This window comes from Serinus canaria, chromosome 10 (assembly GCF_022539315.1).
Source record: "Serinus canaria isolate serCan28SL12 chromosome 10, serCan2020, whole genome shotgun sequence".
NCBI lineage: Eukaryota > Metazoa > Chordata > Aves > Passeriformes > Fringillidae > Serinus > Serinus canaria.
The window spans coordinates 9842805-9863866 of record NC_066324.1 but is presented as its reverse complement, the minus strand read 5'-3'; the positions used below and the strand labels follow the sequence as shown (position 1 = coordinate 9863866).

The 21062-nt window shown below is 42.4% G+C and overlaps 1 protein-coding gene across 3 annotated transcripts; it reads left to right on the top strand.

Annotated features, from left to right (window-relative positions):
• The first annotated feature begins 1126 nt into the window (after positions 1-1126).
• Positions 1127-20303, top strand: TM6SF1 (transmembrane 6 superfamily member 1). Of its 3 annotated transcripts, none has more exons than XM_050978720.1 (11): positions 1127-1268; positions 3151-3254; positions 3746-3843; positions 4839-4942; positions 5793-5875; positions 6430-6551; positions 11157-11261; positions 13309-13401; positions 13867-13951; positions 14361-14480; positions 19927-20075. In XM_050978720.1, the coding sequence occupies exons 1-10, from the start codon at positions 1177-1179 to the stop codon at positions 14444-14446; spliced, it is 972 nt and encodes a 323-aa protein (XP_050834677.1). In that variant the 5' UTR covers positions 1127-1176; the 3' UTR covers positions 14447-14480; positions 19927-20075. The 3 variants fall into 3 exon arrangements, with proteins under 3 accessions (XP_050834677.1, XP_050834676.1, XP_050834675.1); XM_050978719.1 differs by having other exon boundaries at positions 13840-13951; XM_050978718.1 differs by lacking the exon at positions 13867-13951 and having other exon boundaries at positions 19927-20303.
• Positions 20304-21062: the final 759 nt, after the last annotated feature.

Sequence of the window (21062 nt, the reverse complement as noted above, 5' to 3'; positions counted from 1 at the left end):
GTAAAACACTTAGAATACCCTTTATGGCTCATAGCTGTTTCTGGAAACTAGTGACAGTTTCTTCACAGCTTCGTCCTTCAAATTAAAGAGCTCTTTCCTCTCGCTGGTGTTAACTCCTCTAGTATTTACAAGAGAGCACTCTAAGCCAAACTCTTCACGCTCTCCTGGCAGACAGGTGCCCTGTTTGCTCAGCCACCTTAGCAGTCCTCCTTTGTATCATTTCAACAGGAGGGAGTCTGAATTGTGCCCACTATTGCAAAGGGTGTTAATTCTTCCAGAAAGAGCTTGCCTAGCACGCTGGAAGTGCATTTGCTGTTTTCTTCAGGCAATACATTCTCACTTGCCAGCGTCCTGGAATTATATGCTCAGTAACTTCTAGGAACAGCACTTTTCATTTCTGTTTGCCTTGCGCACAGGGCTCGTTCCACTGCTGAAACTTGTGTTGATATTGAGGTATAGGCAAAATTTGAAGCCAGGAAGAAAAGGCTGATGGAAAAGGTCAAACATATACCTAGGTTTTGCTATTTTTTTGGCACTTAAATGGAAAAGATTAACTCATTTTCCCCCCCAACATTTTTAAAACGCTAATGTCCTTGTTCATAAATACCCAGCTAAATACTGACGGGAAAGAGATACATAATTTTTTAGGGTTTTCTCAGGGAGTTCCGCGCTATCCGGACCAAGGGTCCGCTCTGTCCATCCACCACCTCTCATGACACGGGACCGCTTCGCGCCCCGCGCCTCGGCTGCCGCCGCCCCGGTTCCTCGCCGTGCCTTCAGCCCGCAGCTAACCCGCGGCGCCTCTGTCGCGGCGCTCAGCTCGGCTGTCACGGCAGCCCCTTGGCACGTCGCCTCCGTCGGTCACCGGAGGAGCGTCCGTTCCCGCGGGGCTGGACCCGCACCCCTGTCCCGAGAGGGCGGCATCGCCCGTCGGGCCGTCCCGAACCGCGGGGCAGGGGAGAGGGGCAGCGGGGCGAGCCCCGGGGCAGGCGGAGGCGCTCCCCGAGCCGCCGGGGGAGCGGCGGGCGGCTCCGGTTTCCGAGGCGGATTTAACCTTTGCGGCGCGGGCGGGGGGGTGCCGGCCATGGGGCGGGCAGGGCCGGGGCGAGGCGGCGCCTGGGGCACGGCGCCGGGCTGGGCTGGGGCGCAGGGCGGCCGCCGCCTCCCGCCGCGGGGATGAGCGCCTCGGCGGCCACCGGCGTGTTCGTGCTCTCGCTCACCGCCATCCCCGTCACGTACCTCTTCAACTGCCTGGCGGCCACCGGCAGGTGAGGCGGGACGGGCTCGGCTGGGTTTTTGTACCGGGGGCGCGGGGTGCGCGGGACGGGGCGGGCGGCGGCGCGGGGTGAGCGGGGTGAGCGGGGCGGCCTCGCCTCGCCGCTGCCGGGTCCTGCCCGCGTCCTCTGACGGGATGCGGCGAGAGCGGCCGCTCGCCCCGGGACCCGCTCGCTGCCGGTGGCCATCCCCGGAGCGTGTCCCGTGTCCCGTGTCCGGGCCGGCCGTGCCGCCGAAGGCGCGGAACCGCCCGGCCCCGCGGGGCAGCGCCCGCTCCCGCCGGGACCGCGGCCTCCCCCGGACATTGGCCACCAAAATCCAATTGTGCTTGAAAGCGAGCGGGAGAAGTCGCCAGCCCCGGAGCGCTCCCGAGCCGAGGCTGCCCCGGCACCCGCAGCCTGCGCGCCTCGCTGGGAATGACCGCGCGCCCTCGCCCTGCCAAAAACCGGGATCCCGGGACAAACCGCAGGTCTAGAAAAGGAAAGCCTTTCCTCATGGCAAAACCCGCTTCACTTAAAGGTCTGCGTGTTATTTTGTGATCCGACAGCCCGGGGTGTTTTGCAACTTTGCTGCACAAATATTTGCTTCTTGTTTTTTGCTACATCTGTTCCTTCCCCATTTTCCTCCTTCTGGCCCATGCCTGAATTTTTTCTTTCTCATTGCTAGAGTAATGTCAAATAACACATGGTGACTTACTTGATTAACTGCCAATATTTATTTCAAATTGTTAGACTGCAGTGAAAAGTCACTGCAATATTAACAGCTGTAATGGTATGAAGAAATTCATCACTGGGAAAACAGACTAGCAGAGGCATAAAATAAATCAACAAGCTAGTACTGCTCATCCTGACTTAGAAAATATGTGTGTATATTTTCTGAAATATTTGGTCTTGCAAATTCTTTGCAATAATTTTAAGTCAAGTTTCACTAAGGTTGATATTCTCATAATATAATTTGTTCATACACAACTTGTTTGCTTGATGCAGGGTGGTACTATGTATAAAATGATGTACCAGATATTTTTAGCTTATGCTTCTGGACTTTACCTAATTTTCTTGTTCATTTTTTTCCCTTGCACAAGTAAAGATTGAGGAGAAGAATCTTACCTTTAAGAGAGCTAAAGAGCATTTACACCCTTAGATCTATGAAACAATTTAAAACTGATTTTCCTAGCTTGCATTTTCTTGGGGAAGGAGACAAATTTGCTTTGTGACAAGGATTTTTTGTGCTTTATGCCACTCCCACTGTCCCTGCAGCAACATTATAGCTCCATCTCCAGGGAAAAGATCCTTTTGCCTGAGCCCACCTGTGCTGGTCACTGAACCTGCTCAAGTGGTCCTGCCCTGCAGGGCCAGAGAGCTCTCTGGTAGCATTTCCATAACTGAACATCAGCCCAGATCCATCAGAGGTGCCCGCACTGCTACTCCTATTCCACAGGACTGATGTGATTTATTTTTGAATTTGTAATCTCCTGAGTAGATAATTTATTACTGAGGTTAGATAAAATGTCCCCAGTGATCCTTTTTGGCCTTGAAACCTCAGTGGGTTTGATCCTCATCTTTCCCTTTAATTTTCCCATAGTTTCTGTTTATTTTAGTATGGAAACGGATTTTAGTCAGACAAATCTAGATTTCTGGATATGTTGTTTATCTAGTTATTTTTAGCTGACCACACATGCAAAGAGATGCACATAAATTCTGCAAAACTATAGGATGAATTCTATGGCAGACTATTCAATAAACTTTAAAATCTGTATTTTGAATTATTAGAAGTTATGAGTATGTGTGTTTGAGGACAGCTGGCTGACAAAGCAAAATTCTATCTGTTTTTCTTTTAAATTCTTTTTTTTTCTTTTTTTTTACCATACTGTTGCAGTTCCTGGGTGATCGTTGCAGTTGGATTGCTGGTTCTGGTTCTCATTGCTCTGTCAGCTCGTGTTCTTGTCAAGAGGAAGCCACCCAAAGACCCCCTATTCTATGGTATGTCTGCTAAAGCTGAGTGGCCTCCCAGCAGTGACTGGCTCACCCATGGCTTTGCTCTAGGCTGCTGTGGCTCGTGCACTTTGCTGTGCTCACCTGCAAAAATGACAAGTCATGTGTTCCTCTCTGCTCCTTTTTGCTGTCCTTTCTCCTTTCCTTTCACAGTCAAGGCTGTAAACTCCATGTGCCCAAGATTTTTGAAAGGCTGCACAGTCCTTTCTGCAGACACTGACCTTCCGTGGAGGCTGTGCCTGCAGCTCCACAGAATTTCACCTTCCTCAGAAAACCTTCCTGAGAGCTGTGTTAACCAACCACTAATTAAAAAATCCTGAGCTATATGGGAAAGTCATATTGTGTGCTGAGTAGCTGTGACCTCAAAGCTGACACATCCAGTTCAATAGACCTCTGCCTGACAATTTAGTGGACTGTGAAGCAACTGTGTGATTCCAAGAATTTTTTAATTTAATTTTTTTCCCTTTTTCCTATTACAGTTTATGCTGTATTTGCCTTTACCAGTGTAGTGAATCTAATAATTGGACTGGAACAGGATGGAATTATTGATGGATTCATGACTCATTACTTGAGAGAGGTAAATAGCAGTTTGGCTTATAAATGTAAACAAAATCTTCAGTATAAATAACTTGGTGTAGTATCTGTCACAGAAAAATAGCCCCTTACACATTCAAAACAGTCTTCTTGAATTTTGTAGTTGACCTGCTTTGTTATTGTTATGGATAAAACCTTCATTGACTTGCAATCTACTGACTCATTTGGCAGAAATAATGTAGCATTCAAGCTCCATTGTTGTTACAGTTAACTTCAGGAACCCTGCTCTGTGTTAACCTCTGTGGGAATTGGAGGGCCTGGACATGATGGCAGAAAACCAGAGAGAGCACTGGGGAGTGGATGAGTTACCACACCAAAACATGTCACCAAGAGGAAAACAAAATTGCTCCTTTATTTTTGCCTAATCACTTTACCAGAAGGAATTAAAGTAGAGTTAAAAAATGATGATGCCAGATACTTAGTCAGCAGAATCTGCTGGCTGCTGAATATCAACATCCACCAAAAATAGCTCAGTAAGAGCTTGACAGGAAAGTCACTGAAGTCATTGAAAAGATTCCACAAACTTAAGTGTGAAATGAGTTGGACCCTACAAGGTTATATGTTGACATCCATATATTCAGTACTGCTGTAGATGATCTCTCTAGGCTGCTAAATATATCTGTATTTGTTGTATGCTAAATCTATCTTTATTTTGTAGGTTTTTTTAATCACTAAAATATGGCAAAGTAATATTTTCATAATGTGGCAGAGTAAAGCTGACAGTCCCACCCAGGAGTTTCCATCTTGCACCCTTTATTGCAGATGTGGAACTCCTTCAGTTCTGCCTGACCCTGCCTAGGTCAGCTCTGTGCTGGGAGATGTGCATTGGCAGTCAGAAGCTGAAATGTGCATTGGCAGTCAGGCACTGTACCACTGCTTGGAGGAACGTTGGTTACTGCTCTGAACTTGTTTCCTGCTGTCCTTCATGAGTTGTTTCTCTTGCTCTGAGCTCTGTGTGTTCTCCCACCCCATTCCCAGGGGGAGCCCTACCTGAACACCGCCTACGGCCACGTCATCTGCTACTGGGACGGCTCGGCGCACTACCTGATGTACCTGCTGATGGTGGCAGCTATTGCCTGGGAGTGAGTCTGACCTGGCCTCTGCTCTCCTGCCTTGCATTCTCTCACCATTTACAGAGGCCTTTCTTTCCCATGCAGTACTTAGATTTTTGTTTCGGGGTGGTTTCGTGCTGTAGGCCAAAGCAGCGCTGTTGAAATTTCATTACTTTCAGGGCTTCTATCCTTGCCAAGTACCCCTCCTCTCAGCTGACTAAGCCCAGAAAATGCATGGAGGTGCATCCTGTCTTCACCCTGCAGCAGACTGTAGCACATCTACATGGCCTTGTGTTAGCTAAAAGCTGAAAGAGGATCTGCATTAAAAGCATGTGTGAAAAAAGATTGGTTTTCAAACAAAACATTTATTACAGCAATAATGTATTGCTTAGCACCATGATGATCTCTCATCCCTGTTAGAGTGACATGAAGTTTAAGGGAAAAAGAGGTTACTTCTAGAGATTCTTATGCTTCTTGCTGTTGAATAAAGAGTTTCAGAGAGTAAGCATTTAAATTTCAGAGACAAATATACCTGCTGGTAACAGCAGCATTAACAGCATGAAATTAATTATTAATTGTCTTAGAGTTTTGTACAGCCTGTGATGTGCAAACTCGTGCAGTCAGCCCTCAGAGGAGTGACACAACAGCAAAGAACTGAGTATGCCCAGGGCCTGTGCTGTCCCTGTGATAACCTTGTCCCACACCAATGTAGGGTTTCTCCATGAGCCCTCTTAGAGGCAACAATCCACTCTTGACTTGTGGTACAGGTCTTAAAAGCCTTCACTTGGTAAAACACAACCCCAGCAATGACTGTAATATTTAGGGTAGGGAATTTTTAGAAACAGTTCAATAATTATGTATTTTTCCTTTTTTTAAACAGACAAAGCTATAGAACCATTGGTCTGTACTGGCTGGGTTCCATTATCATGAGCATCATTGTCTTTATGCCTGGAAATATTGTGGGTAAGGAAGTAATTTACATCACCAGCTTTTTCCTGTGAAACATTTTCTAAATTCAGTGTTGTGCTAGCTATATTTTAGTGCAGTGTTGGTTCATTTCTGTGTTAGTATGAAAGAGGCATTTTAGGAATATCAGTAAAGAGACACAAGATATTCTCAAATTTAAATATGAGGAAGAAAAGATGGAGACTGGAAAAAAAAAACCATTTAAACTGACTTTGCTTTCAAGGGGAAAAAAGAAACTATTGTGTTTTGATATGTCTATAAGGTTTTCATCTAAACCAGGTTTAAGTAATGAGACAATAATATCTCTTAGTATCATAAAAATATAAATCTTACTTTGCATAAAATTTCCAATTTGCTTAGAAGTGTTTCTACTTCTGCTGAGGATGTGCTTTTGAAGAGGATTTGTGTGTTAACATTGGTGATTTCTAATGTTTTATGTTTGTTTACATTACCATAGCTGCTTCAGTTTTGATGTTACATAGCATAATTTTTAATTCTTCTGCAACAGAGCTTAAAAATTCTCATAAATCTTGTCATGATTTTTTTAACAGGCAAATATGGAGCAAAAGTGTGTCCTGCTATTTTCCTAAGTATACCATATGTGTGCCTCCCCATATGGGCTGGGTTCAGAATTTATAACCAACCTTCAGTGGCTCACGACACTCCAGTCAAGGTAATTGTGTTGTATCTCAGTGCTGGCTCCTCTTAGGGCAGCTGAGATGAGCTGGCTGTTTCTGGTGGGTTTGATAGGTCCCTGGTGAGCATGGAATGTGCTGTGACTGCTCACTCTTATGACAATTGCTGTCTGGCTCTGAAAACTGCAAAAATATCTATACTGCAGGATTCTTTTTCTTTTTCTTTATTCCATTATGGTGGAATAAAGAAAAAGAAAAAGAATCTCATATCTTGAGTAAGGAACCCATTCATAGGTGTAATTGTGTTCCTAACCTCTACCTATTCAATTTCTGTCTGTTTCAGTTTCTTAGCTGATGAAAATAATGGCATTTACCAGCTTCTTAAAGCACCACAAAATCCTGTAGAAACACTGCAGGAAAGTATTCTTCTGCAGATGACTTACAGATCTCATGTAATTTAAAAATTTTTAAGTGCTTTCTGTAATATTAGATTTTACAGGTGAGACCCTGTACATAAATTGATACAAAAATTCTTTACACATGTCTTGTAAAAATTCTGTAAAATTTTTTACTTAAAACATTTTAGACTTTTGCCTTTGAAATAGCTAGATGGGTTGTAATAATATTAACTGGGCCATCAAAATAATGCATAATATTTTATGCACTGTTTTATTAAAAAAAAAAAGTTAAAACCCCCCTGCAGTACATAGCACAGAACAGATCTTTTAGCTCTTAGCTGCTGTAGGCAAGCCAGTTTGTTGCTGCAGCACTCCCTATCAGTTGTAAGCAATATAATCAATTAATATTTTTGCTCCCAAGAGTTCCTGAGGCTCAGTCAGGTTCATTCTGTCCCTGCAGACAGGGACAGGGGTGAAGGCTTGGTGGCTGCTCTGAGCCAGCAGGCAGCCAGAGTGTGAGTGGCACAGAGTGACAGCAGGACAGGACAGACCTGCCCAGACAGCTGGGAAACACAACATCCAGCCAGCCAGCCCTTCCTCAGGAGAGAGAAGCACAGAGAGATGTTCATCTCTCCTCAGGGCTGAAGAACACCTACAGAATCACAACTCTTAGGGCAAATCCCTATGGAAGGCAAATTGGAGGAATTTTCAGGTGCTAAACCTCCTGCTCTCCTGCACAGGCTCACAGGAACCCCTGTCCCATCCCAGAGCCATTTCAGCTGACTCAGTTCAAGGAGCCACTGTTTCTGGCCAGAAACACTTTCTTTAGAATCACCAAGTGTAGTTAAAGGTAGAGATGGCAATTTTTACTGCACACATCAGTGAGAGCAGCCTTTGTGTGAGCATGGATGAAGGCTTCAGTTTGTTTTCCTGGTATTAGGAATATTACAGAAATAGACATTACAGAAAATATGTGATGGACTGATTACTGAAATACAGCCATGACTTCAGGGCTTACCAGGAGATAAACTGCTTACCTAGGTTTGATATTTTAATTTAGCATATATTTCAGAGAAATATATATAAACATATACTGTATATATTTAATAAATATATACTATACACACTCATGCTAATATACACACTAAATATATACTATATATGTATATAGTATATATATAGTATATATATACTAAATATATACTATATATATATAAATATAGTATCAATTTCAGAGAAACTTAGATTTAATATTCTGTTTCAAAAAGAGAGTTCAGGAAAAGCTGCTGACCTGAAAATGTAACATTGCACTTCTTTGTGAATCCTTTCTTGGAAACCTAAACTTCCTTGCCCAGAAGGTTATAGAAAAAGTCTTGATTCCTTTCACTGGGACCTCATAGCCCACCCAAGCTGTTTGTTTTTCAGAAGCTGTATTTAGGTAAATTATGCTCCATATCTGAGCATGCCTTTAAATCTACTCATGAATTTTTCATGTGACTTTTTCAGTCCCAAATTAAGAATTGTTTCCAGGAAATAATTGTGTTTAATGCTACTAATCAGTGAGATAATCATTGTAAGTCCTGAACATATCAGTAGATCATTTGGAATTAGCTGTAAAATTTAACTTTTTTAAACTATAATTATTCATTATGGCATTAAAAGATTGAGGAAGAAAATGTAGCAATGGTTTTAAACATGTTATTATTAGTATATAGGAAAATACTTACATGAAAATAACAGAAGCAAAGTGGATTCTGTTGGCCAAGGTATACATTGCTATAATATTATAAAAACCCTGTTAGAAAAATAATCACTGTGGGGGCAGAGGAAAGGTATCCAAGTTTTGGTTGCTTTCTAATAGAGGGGTGCAGGGGAGTGGAATGCAGCTATGCCCTCATTTGGAATCAATTCCAGCTCTGCTGCAGTCTTTACAAAGCCCAACAGATTCATCTGCAAGTATATCAGCTCAGAAAAGTTTAATGGAATTTAAAAATCTTTAACAGATTAATGCACAAATTCAGATTTATACATGAATTCTGAAGGGACTGACTTTTACAGACAGCACACGAGATTATTCCAATTCCCCAAAACTGATGACATGAGAAGCCTCTCAGAAGTTATGGAAAATAGCTTTTTCCTGGAAGTGAGAGGAATTGCAAAGTGTGCCTGGCCACTTCCATGCTGCACAAAGGAGCCCCTGGGGCTGCAGGGATCTGTGCAGAGTTCAGTGCTGTTTGCAGAGCATGGGAAACCCAGGGCAGGCCAGCTCTGCTTGGCCACCTTAACATGGAATTCACTTTATCATGGGGTGATGGGTGGGGCTTTGCTGGGTTAAAGAAAGGTAAGGGAAAACTCCTCTGTAGTAGGCAGCAAAGTGCAACCTGTCTTTCAAATTCTTACTTATGTTTTTTTTAGCATTTTTTTTAAGCTTTGCATTTTAATTTTGTTGGCATGCATGCATAAAGAAAAAAAGTGTGAGTTTTCTGTACCCTGGCAATTTCACAAACTAGTATTGTACCAAAGGTTGCTTCCACTTACAGTGGCTTTGTCTCCAAACCCTCTAAGCACAAAGTTCTGTTGTAGCTTTGTCATTACAGTAAATACACACATCCATGTAAAATTTAAAGAGGAATATTGAAATATTTGAAAAGAGGAGATGATATATATCTATAAGCTTCATACACAGTCCAAAAGGGAAAGAAAATATATCAGCTTTTCATTATCCTAGGTAGTCTACAACTGAAAATTATTTGTAACTCAGTCATAAGTGACCTTTTTCTTTCATAGGAAAAAATATTTGAATATAGGCATTTTTTGCAGGTAATATTAAAAATATTCCTACACCAGTACCCTGAATACTGTGAAGTGACACCATACTGCCAAAACCTGCTACTTGTGTTAGAACATCAAACAAAGGGGTCACTTTTTTTTTCTTGAAAAGAGCCTTTAAAAGAAAATCTGAAAAAAAAATTTGTTATGAAAGGGATGGTTTATGTTTGCCACAGCCTTGTTTTTGTTAATCTGTCATCCAGATCTCATAGTATTTACCAGAAATTGTGTTTGCAAAATTGTTTCTCCTGTTTCAATAACTTTATTGTGAGTATCTTGATCCTGTGTGCTTTTAACTGTGCCCCTGCATCCTAATTTTTGTTTTGCACTTTGGAGACAATTCCACAAGTGTATAACAGGAAGGAAATCAGGTTTTTCTTTTGCTGTCTGCATGCCAACAAACGGCCAATAAAAAGGAAGAGGAAATGAGTAACACATATCCACGGGGAAGTTTTCCCTCTGAATTACACAAAGATACTCTGATGTGTTTATAATTTTGTCTGTGACTACACAGTGCAGAAAGTGTGGCTCAAATGATTTCCATGTAGGTTTTACTGTGTGGGCAAAGAGATGCCTTTGGTTCCCCCAAGCCACCTTCCCCATTAGACATGGAAATGGCCTTTGCTCTGCAGAGTGAGATCCCCTCCCCTCTGTCCCTGCAGAAGGGGGATTCCTATGCTGAGGAGGCACAAGGTCAGAGCCAGGCCTTGGAGGTGCCTCAGTGCCCCCCCAGGAATTCCCAGGGCTCAGTGATAGAAGAGGAAGGGTTTCCTCATCCTCCAAACACACACATTTCACATTTCATTCTCTATTTCTGCACTGCACACTGACATACAGTATTGGCTCACTGAACTCAGGAGAGGACTCAACCAGCCACAGAAAAGCTTTTATTTTATGCCAGTGATAGTCCATTAGTTTTAATAGTGTCACAAGCTGCTGAAAACCAGCATTCAATAATGAGATGGATCCAGTCCTTTTACAAAGCATACTAGATTGAACTTCAAATGTCTGAAACAAACCTACATTTCCAAGGCTTTTCTACATAGGGACATTCAGGAAAACAAATTATTTCCAATTACAAAAAGACAATTTTGAAGAAGTTATGCTGCTTTAAAGCCCTAGGTGATTGCAGAGTTAGTGTTCATTTGATTTAGGTTGCTTGAACTGACACTGATCTGTATTGAGATTGCTTCAGTTGGATCCATCCATTTCTAGTTTATTCAGATGAATTTTCCTCACTAATGCTATAAAGTCTGGGGTTGCCTTTTTAGGTGGAAATCTTTCTGTCTCTGAAATCAGTGGATAGATGTGATGTTTCATGATGTTTCACCACTCCAGCCTCCTTGCAGTGACTGCTCTGCAGTGAAATGCAGTGAATGGAGCAGGATGTACCCACCAGCCTGTTCTGTGTTGCAGGTGGTTCAGGAAGTCCAGAAGAAAGGACTCCTAAGACGACCAATAGATTTAATGTTAGCTGCATACCTCATTCTGGCCACGGGGTTTTGCATATTCAGGGGCATGGTAAGTTGAATCTATTTTAATAATTTCAGCTAATTTTCAGTTGAACTTTTAAATTTGAGTCTGTATGGAAAAGCAAGTACACTATGGTCAGGGGAAATCCTGGAACATTTGGGTTCAAACAGGCCTTAGATATAAAAGGATAAATTATAAATGGTAACAATTGGTGCTTTGCTTCTCCCTTTTGTGCTGTGTGCAGCATGTGTTTTAAAAGGAGGTGCACAACCATCAGAGTAAATAGCATCCCAAGAGGAAATCAACATGACCTAAAACTGTTTTCATTGGTCTGTTCCATTTATGGCCCAGAACATGGAGACAAAGCAACAAAAGTAATTCTGAATTCATGTTTTTCTAAGTAGTAATGCATATTTAAAATTATATACAAAACCAAGTTAGCTTACACTGCGTGAGAGGAGAACATTTCCACCTAAAATGAAAAAAAAAAATATCCATGTTGTGAACAACACATATTGTTTCTACTTACCAAGAGATAATTTTTAAAAATGGTTTCTCTCTAAGCATAGTTGATTGAATCAAAATTTCTAAGGGAAGAAAGCAGTACTGAAAATGCCTTCAGGAGTAAATCCAGTCATAGGTAAATCTATTCCCTTGTCAGCGCTAATGCATTTTCTGTCTTAGGCAAAATGAAACTTGTGCATCATTCAGTGAGCACAGCTCAAATGTTTAGGCATTTCAGATAACTGCCTGCTTGATTTGTAGATTTGATCCTTTCTAGAATAATTCAAGTAGGAGGTGATGATAAATACCCAGCAACATTTTATTTACCTAGAGCAGATTGTCCTTTTATAGTTGTGCTGCTCACATTCCTCTCTCACCTCCTGCTTCTCTTAAAATTTGCCTCTCATAAACATTTTTTTCTTCTAATTTTTCAGACTGCTTTATTTCCTATAGATCATGTTACTTCAGAGCACCACTGATACAGGTTAAATCAGTTGGTTTACCTGTAATTTCACTGTGGAAAATACTGGTCTCATGGTCTTACTTGGTTCTGCAGTCCCACTTCATTTCTCAGAGGAATTCTTTTTGTTTGTTTTGAGACTATGGTAATTTCCTCATATATTTCCTTTACCAAGCAGGAATTGCTTGCTGGCCTTGATTATACATACAGAAATCAACTGAACATCTCTGTGTAAGGTGCATGAACCATAATTTTGTGCAGAAGTTCATAAAACATTATAAAACATTAAAAAATCCATTATAGTCCACTGAGACCTGCTTCTTGGATGCCCATGTTGGAAAAGAGCAGAGAGGAATATTGACTGTAGAGTTTTGCATTGCCCCCTCAGAGTCACCCAACAAATGCACATGAAATTGAGCTGTGCCCAACCTGCTGTTCAGCCCTGTAGCTCAGGCATTAATGATGCCACAGACAAGGCCAGGGACAGCTGCTCACATGGATTGCTAGCTCAATTTAGAGCAGAAATTTTTGTTGTAGTTTTAAGGCCTACCACAAAAAGTGCAATTTTTGCAATTTATCCATGTTTCTTTGGAACTTTTTATTCCTATAGGCATGTAAAATCCAATCATCCCTCCTTTACTACTCTCAAAAATTATTACTTAAAGTGACACCTGTCTCATGCATTGCTCTGCACTGCTGCCTTGTCCCAGTGCAGCACTTTTCTTGGACTACATCCATAGCTTGCTATCCTAAAACTGGGTGCTTATCCTGAAGTTTCCACTCTTAGAGCAATTTTCCATTGGAAAATTCATTTGGTGGGATCAAAGGCTATTTATCAGAGCAAATCAATAGCAATTATACTTTTACAACAGCATAGCCAACTGGCTAAATTCTCTTCCAGTCAAAATCTTCAAAGCAGGCTGCCAGCATTTCCTCACAAGCCCACTGAGCAGGAGCTGGGAGGGGGCTGCATTTCCCCTTTTATTTGGTGATCCCATGGATCACCTTTGCAAGCTGCAGGGTAGCTGTGCTGCAGACCATGAGCACACCCCTAGGGCTGGGAACATGTGTCAGGCTGGCTGGTTTCAGAACAGATTGATCACTGGAAGTTGTTTTAAAACCCCTTGTCAGATTGCCCTGGACTGCCCTGCTGAGCTCTGCCGCCTGTACATCCAACTGCACGAGCCCTACATAAAGGATCCTGCTGCCTATCCCAAGCTCCAGGTAAAGCACTGCCATGGAGTGGGAAGGAGGGATTTGTAAACAAAGAGATGACAAGATCAATATGGGAATTATCATTCATGGCAAATTAAAGGGTGTTTTCTAGTACCATTTCTAGCTATTGTAGGATACCAACTCCTTGTTGTGATAAGCTTAACTTAGGTCCAAACTGGTTCCATGGAGCTACACATCCTAATTAATTACTCAGGGTTCTTTGAACACAGCCCATGAAACAGGTCTGTGTGCTTTTTATGTTCATTCCCCTTCCTCAGAAAGGCAAAGTAGACTTTCAGTCTGGAATTATGGAGCAAGAAGGGGTGCAGTAGGACTAGATTCCTTAGGTTCACATTGCACTTCCATCCCCAGGGACACACTCTTGAAAAGGGGCACTGCATACAAAAAGCATTGCAGATGAGGGAATGTTGTGCTTTGGTTCTGCAGAATTTGATGTTCACATTCTTTTGCAAGTCTGGCTGCTGCAGGGGGACAGGGCCCAAAGCAGTCAGAGGACACAGGGGTGAGGAAATGAGCAGAAACCAAGTGGCACTGCTGGGTGAGTTCTTCCTGGGAAAGGGAGGGCATGGCATGGGGCATGGGAGAGCTGTGTCCCACAGCTCCCAGCTGAGCGTGCAGTGGAGCCTGACAAAGGCTCCCTGTCTTAAGGAGTTAAGCCAGGCCATGATTTTTGGCATAGTCTCAAGATAGTAAGGGGCAGGAATACGTGTCCTGGATGAAGTGTGCAGGGATGGGACAAGGAGACAACAGGCACCAATAAATATCAGGAGAGACCTTAGGGTAGCTGATCCAGTCAATAGCATCCAGGTGTGACAAAACAGCCTGGGAACCCCTTCTGCCAGAAGTGTAGTTTTGAGTAGTCTCACCTTCCCAGTGAGGAGCTTACTGATTTTTAAATGCATCTCCCTCACTCTGCAAAGGAACTGATATTTGTGTTTGAACTGCAGATGCTGGCATACATGTTCTACTCTGTGCCATACTATGTGATTGCTCTGTATGGCCTGCTGGTGCCTGGCTGCTCCTGGATGCCTGATTTGACTCTTATACATGCTGGAGGACTAGCTCAGGTATTTCTTTGCAAAATCTTCACTTTTAAATTACATTATAATAAGTAGAGACCTATGGAATGAATAAGGGGCCCAGGGTTTGATGTAGGTTTTGTGCTGATGTAACCCAGATCACCTTTCATATCTGTAAAAACCCCTTAATTTAAGGGAGTGAATAATCAAATTACTACTCTCTAATGACCACATTCTTGCTTTAGCAGACTTCTCTCCTTCTACACAATGCTTTTATTGGGCTCATTTAAACCTTATTAAGCACCATGCACTCTTTAGCTGGCATCATGAAGGAAGCCCATCTTAAAGCTGTGACAGTCAATTGTAAAAAAACCCAACAAAACCCAAACACAACACAACAGCACAATACAATGTTTCCATAATATGTCTTGGCCAAGTAGGTAGTTTGAAATATATAAAGAGAAAAAGTATCTCCTTGTCACACAAAATGTACAATAGCAGTGGATGATGTTGAGAGAACTCAGGGAACCTCCTGGGCCACAAACCACAGTAACACTCAGATGTGTTTGTGTTCCCATCAGCAGACAATTATAATTTTTCTTTTACTCATTCCATTCTAGTTCTCTTAAATAAACAACTGTAGTTAATTACTAAATGGGGCTGATGTTTATGAGAAGACTGACCAAAACAATTCAACAGGAACTAGTAAATTACTTATGACAAACAGATGAGCATTAAACAGATGAGACACGGGGACAATTGGTTGTTCTGTACATAGGAAATGAAATGTGAGTGCTCAGAACACCCAGCAACGCACAAAATGAGCTGGATAATCCTGCCACAATAGTGACAACATAGGGACACAGCAATAACTGTAATTCAAATACCACTGTCAGACAAACACAAACCAACACTTGGTTCCTTGGGTCTGAGATAATCATAGATACAAACAACAATCCACTTTAACTGCCCAATAAGGAGGCTGGAGTGACATTTTCTATTTGGGAGCAGTTATCACAGAGAATAGGACTTATTTTTTCTTCTCTGCCAGTTTATAGAGAATCTTGAACTATCATGTGATATCAAAAACAGAATATGGCAGACATTAATGAGGAAGTTTAGATGCTCAAAAGGTATCATAAATATTGTACAACTGTGTTTGAGCAAAATATCATTAGAAAACAAAAAACCACAAGCTAGCTAAGGAGGCAAGGCTATGTTGGGAACTTCCTCTACTGACAGATTACTCAGGTTCCATAAATTGCCCAGACAGCCAGGAAAGAAACCACTCTTTCCAAGATCTTTTAACACAAGAGAAAGTAAATCAGAAGTCAGAGTGTGCTGACTATCACAACCTTGCAAACTTACCAGAAAGCTCAGCCTCCCAGTCTGGAGGTGAGAGGTGATTTTCTTTTGTTTGGAATTCCCCCCCCCCTTTTATTGTTTCCTGTAGCAAATAATCACTTTTTTTTTTTAACAGCCCTTTCTACCTTTTAGATGTGTGAATGCTAAACTTTGTTGCTGAAGTCTAAAACCCCTCTGTTGTTCTTTGTGGTTCTGGGTCAGGATGTCCATTTACACATTAGACTAACACCCAGCATTTCCCATTTCACTATTTAAAGCTCGTCCTGGCACCAGCAAATGCTGTGGGCTGACAGAAACTGATGAAGAGAACTCTATGTTGCTGTGCACTCTTCATATTTTATCTTGCTTCAAAAAACAGTTCTTGACATTTGGGAGGATTTTTTTTGTCACTTTGACTTTAATGCACTGCAGGATGAAGTTCAGTTATCCTACAAGTGAACATGATTTATTTGATTTGACTTGGTAAACTGTGACCAACCTGGGATGTAAAATGCATGTTACAAAGAATTGAGGGCTCTTTCTTGATTATTTGGGTGCTTTGTCATTTTGAGGCAAAAACCACATTTACAGATTTGTCTACTGTTATCACAAGTTAAAACACTTAACTGATAATTAAAACACATGTAGTTACCAAAACACACTTTGCTTCCTCTCACAAACAAGGTCCAATAAAGATGTCTCAGGGTGGAAGCAGTGGGCACTGCTCCCTGAGAATCAACACTGCTCCTACAGATGGGGAACATGGAGACTGTAATTATTTTTTTTTCTATCATTATGATGTACTTTTTACAAAAACAAATCACAAAGTACCATGTGATGCATCTAAACTAAGAACCTCCAAAGTGCCTACTAGTCTTTCACACAGACACACATTTACTGATTTTCAGAATTACAGATAACTCTCAGCTGGAATGACTCCATTACTAACATTCAGACTCCAAAACCAGTTGTGACCCAATAATTACTAGACTGTCTGAAGCTCCAGGAGGAGCTCTTTGAATTTCACATGAGGAGCTTTGACTACACAAAAGGGTTGAACAGCCTCTGACCTTAATGAAATTGGTATTTCCCTATGCAAGTGAGCCATGTGAGAAGGATGAAAAGCCACAGCCTTACTAGCCAAAATCAGTCTCACCAACTCTCTGCAGCCCATTTCTCTGTTTTCTCAAATGTAGAAAGTTTACCTCTACTCTCTCTTAGTGCTTTCCATAACCCTGCCTTTTTTGTGGCTATTTTCTACAGTGCTTCTTGTCTATCAGCCACCCTAAACCCAAGGAATGTATTTTTCTAGGTTACTCCCCTTCTATTTGATGGCTTTGTTAGGCTCATGAGACCAGGTCCAAACCCTTCCAAAGTTACAGTCTTTGCCTGATTTTAGTCAGTCTTAGAGAGAAGGCACAGAGTGAAGAAGGACTCCTAATCTTTTCTGGGTCCTTCTCTGTCCTTAACTGCAGGGTAAAAAATCATTTAAATACTGCCTATGATTAGGCAACAAGGCAAAAAATATTGTAAAAATTCCAAGTCCAGACTGCTTCATACAGACAAGCAGGTGAGTGAGAAGCAGGCAGACACAGACTGCACTTGCCAAGCCACATCCAGCACTGGGCAGCTTCCACCTGCTGGGAGTGCCCGAGGAGCAGAGTGGCCAAGGCTTCAGGGGTGACAAAGGCTGCATGTTGGGCATGTAAGGCTACCTTAGAAGGGGACCTGCAGCATCTCATCTGGTTGATTTCTCAGCCAAGGCTCAGGGGTTTGTTGGAGCCTCTAAATTCTCCACTTGGAGAGGGGATCAGTAACAAAGCACTGAGGAATGGCTTATTTGCCTAGAGCCCCAAATCACAGTGGGGTAACTCAGCAGACTCAAGGTTTCTCTCACTGAGCACCAGCCTACTGCACACAGGCACAGAGCTCTGCAGGGACAGACAGCTCAGGATTAGGGGTTTGGTGCCAGTCTGCCTGAAGGGAGAGCAGCACTGGGCCATTGGTGAGTGAGAGATCTGCTTTTAAGACACATCCCCTGCTCCAAGTGAGGAAAAAAAAAAGAGGGAAAAGAAAAAAAAAAGTAGTAGCAGAGAACAGTCATGGAAGAGAAAAACAGGAGATTAAAGACATAACACAATTATCACAGAGGCAAATCAGATAAATTAAAAAAAAGAAAAAGGCTTTACAGACCTAAATATCCTCCTTGGTAATGAAAGAAGAAGCCATTTGTTACAGTGAAAAACAAGTCTAATAAACAATAACTTCATTATATGGTGCATCATTAACCACTAAAAATCTTTGTAGGCTACAGACAGGACATCATGTTACTGCTTTTTGGTTTTACAACAATTAAAGCTCACTAATGTGCCACAACTCCTGTAAGAGACAAGACCACACAGTAAGGCTTAGATACTCAGGCATCTTGGAGGCTCTGGGAGTTTTGGGTCTCTCAGAAGCATCCCCTTACAGCTCCTTCTGACAAGGTTTGCTGTGAATGATGAGAAATTTACAATCAACTTACTCTGGCCACTCTGTAGGCAGGCAGGCTTACAATCCTCACAGAGAAGGAGCAGCTTTGCAGCTTGTTCACCCCAGACAAGGCTCTAAAATGCAACCCAGAGGCTCTCAGTGTCTGGGGGAACACCAGACAGCCCAAACCTCCTGCCGGCAGCCTGCTGGCAGCTGTCTGTCTGTCAGTCTGTCTGTCTGCCGCCCTGTGCTATGAGGGGGCTTTGCTGCTGGGCTGCTCTGGCTGCCTGGGCTGAGGAGGCTCCCCCAGCAGGGCTGGCAGCAGGGCCACCCAGGTGCCACAGGCAGGGCCTGCCTGGGCAGGTGAGAACAAATGGGCTGCAAGAGACAGAGTGAATTACCAGGCTGATATAAAAAGGCTGCTGACAGTGTGCCCCTGAACATCTGTTTGCAGTGCAATAGCTATTTACAGAAACATGCTAAGTGGCACTCTGCTGAAGTGTGTTTGTATTTGATTTCGTTGATTACTTTGTTTCCTGGCTCAGGTTTGCTCAATGAGCTCTCCCAATTCAGTTGAGGTGGTTGGAATCACCTGAAAACCAATTTCTGGTTCTGTTTTAATGGATGGTCTCAGCCTAACCTTTTGCTGGGGTGGTGTATTGAAACACTTGCACTTTATTTCCCCTTCTACTCTGCTGTGACCAGAATCATGTTCTATGTGAGGCTAAACTGACTCTTGCTGAAGCCAGAACAGAGGATGTGATTTGGCCATAGTGGACTCCTCTGCGTTCCTAAAATCCTGGTGGCCCAGTGCTCTCCTAATGACCAAATTGATGTTCACCTTCTCAGATCTCCTCCACTGCTAGCTAACTAAATAGTAATTAAAAAAATTGGACACACAATAGTTAATGTGAGTGAGCAGTGGCTTGAAATAGCAGGTAACAGATGGAAACAAAAGACACCGACTATCCTGACATTTCTATCTTTAAATGTTTGTTTATGCTAAAAATATGCTTCAGGCCAGCGAGCCTGTCTGTGCCTATAACCTTCACTGTATGCTCAATCTACACTTCAAACCAGCCCAAGCTTGAAACCCAAATATTGCAGACATTTTCTGAAATCATCAGGAGTTGTGGGATCAGAATCTGTGGAACAATCTGGGTTGAAGAAGTCCAAACCCAAACCAGAATTAACACAGGTTCCAAGACTCTCCTTTCTAACTTTAGTCAGAGTGAGTGTCTGGCTTCTCCCACTGATGCCAAACTCCCAACAACCCTTCCAGGCAGGTGGGTGAGAGTCCTCCCCATGACTGAGCTCTGCAGGGATGTGTCCTTCAGTGGCCACTTTTCTGTGGACCCTCTAGCACAAATTATGACCCAGAAAGCCAGGGTGGAATCCTGTACATAATGAAATTATCAGTGCCACCATGTGCATAAAACAAACCTCTTACCATGCCACTTATGGTTCCAGTTATGCCTCATACACCAAGATATTAATGATTTTCGTTTAGACTGTATTTTTATACCGCTGTGCAAAAGTATGATGGGTAATTCTGGAATAAGGGCTGGCTTGGAAAATGTCACTGGAGATGCAGACTTGCACGCAGATTATGCCATCTTTCCAAAAATATACATCAACTTTACCTTTTTTTAATATATGTGTTATATACACACCACAGGCTCAATTTTCCCATATTGGTGCTTCTCTTCATGCTCGAACTCCTTACATCTACAGAGTCCCTGAAGAAGCAAAAGAGTTTTTCCTGATATTGAACGTAATGTATGGGATTCTTCCTCAGCTGTTCGCTTACAGGTGTGTCAACAAGCCAGAGTTTTTCATGAAACCAAAACAAGAAGAAAAAGCAGAATAGCAGAACTGTTTCCAGCTCCTGTCCTTGGCTATGTAAATAATTGGGTTGGGATGTAACTGAACTGCTCAGATGGAACCCAAAGGAAGCGTGTAAGATGTGTAAAATTGCACAACTGTGTAGTCGCACGGGCTGCTCTGTTTATCCTACTGAAAAAGGGAAAATAAAGACAACTGCCTTTAGCACCACTTCTCAACATTGTGACTTTGCAGTGCATTGCCAGTTCCCACAGCTATTTTTAAGTAAGCTGCTTTGACAGTTTTAGAAATACTGCATGAAGTTAAATAATAATAATGATGTCAGTGTTTAGCCTCCGCACACTGAAGAACAGCAGTGCTAGCAGTCCCTGCACAGAGCTACTGCACAACATGAAGGTCAGCATTGTGAAGCATGAAAAATTAACATACATAACTCTGTCACATGCACATGTTTTATTTGTCAAAAAGTATGTCTTGTGGGTCGACCTTGTTAAAAATCCCAAAAATCTTTTAAGAAGCAATCAACTCTTATGTTAAGACTCCATATATGATAAGCAAATCATATAGTTTTGTTAATTCTCTTCAGGATTCACTTCTGCAAGGACTGCTCACCTGCTTGAAGCCCAGCAGGTGCTCAGCAGCACTTGTGGGCTGGGCACAGAGGGCTCAGGACTGTGAGCCTCTGAGCTTGTGGGTTTCAGAGAGGAGGGGTTTTGGCTGTGTCTCTGCAGCTACTTTTGCTAATGCTGCTGGCTCAGGAACAAGCAGCAGCAAACACAGCGACCTTGGTTTGGGCAGCTTACGTTTCTATTTGCAATTACAGCTATTTCTATGCCTTCTATGTGTATTTATATTAAAAGCAGTACACCTAGTGCCTTTCTCACAGATGAAACTAACTGATACGTTTTAACTGGAAACACTTTATTTGGGTTTGTTGACTTCTTGGTGTTTTGATTGAAAGATTTTTAT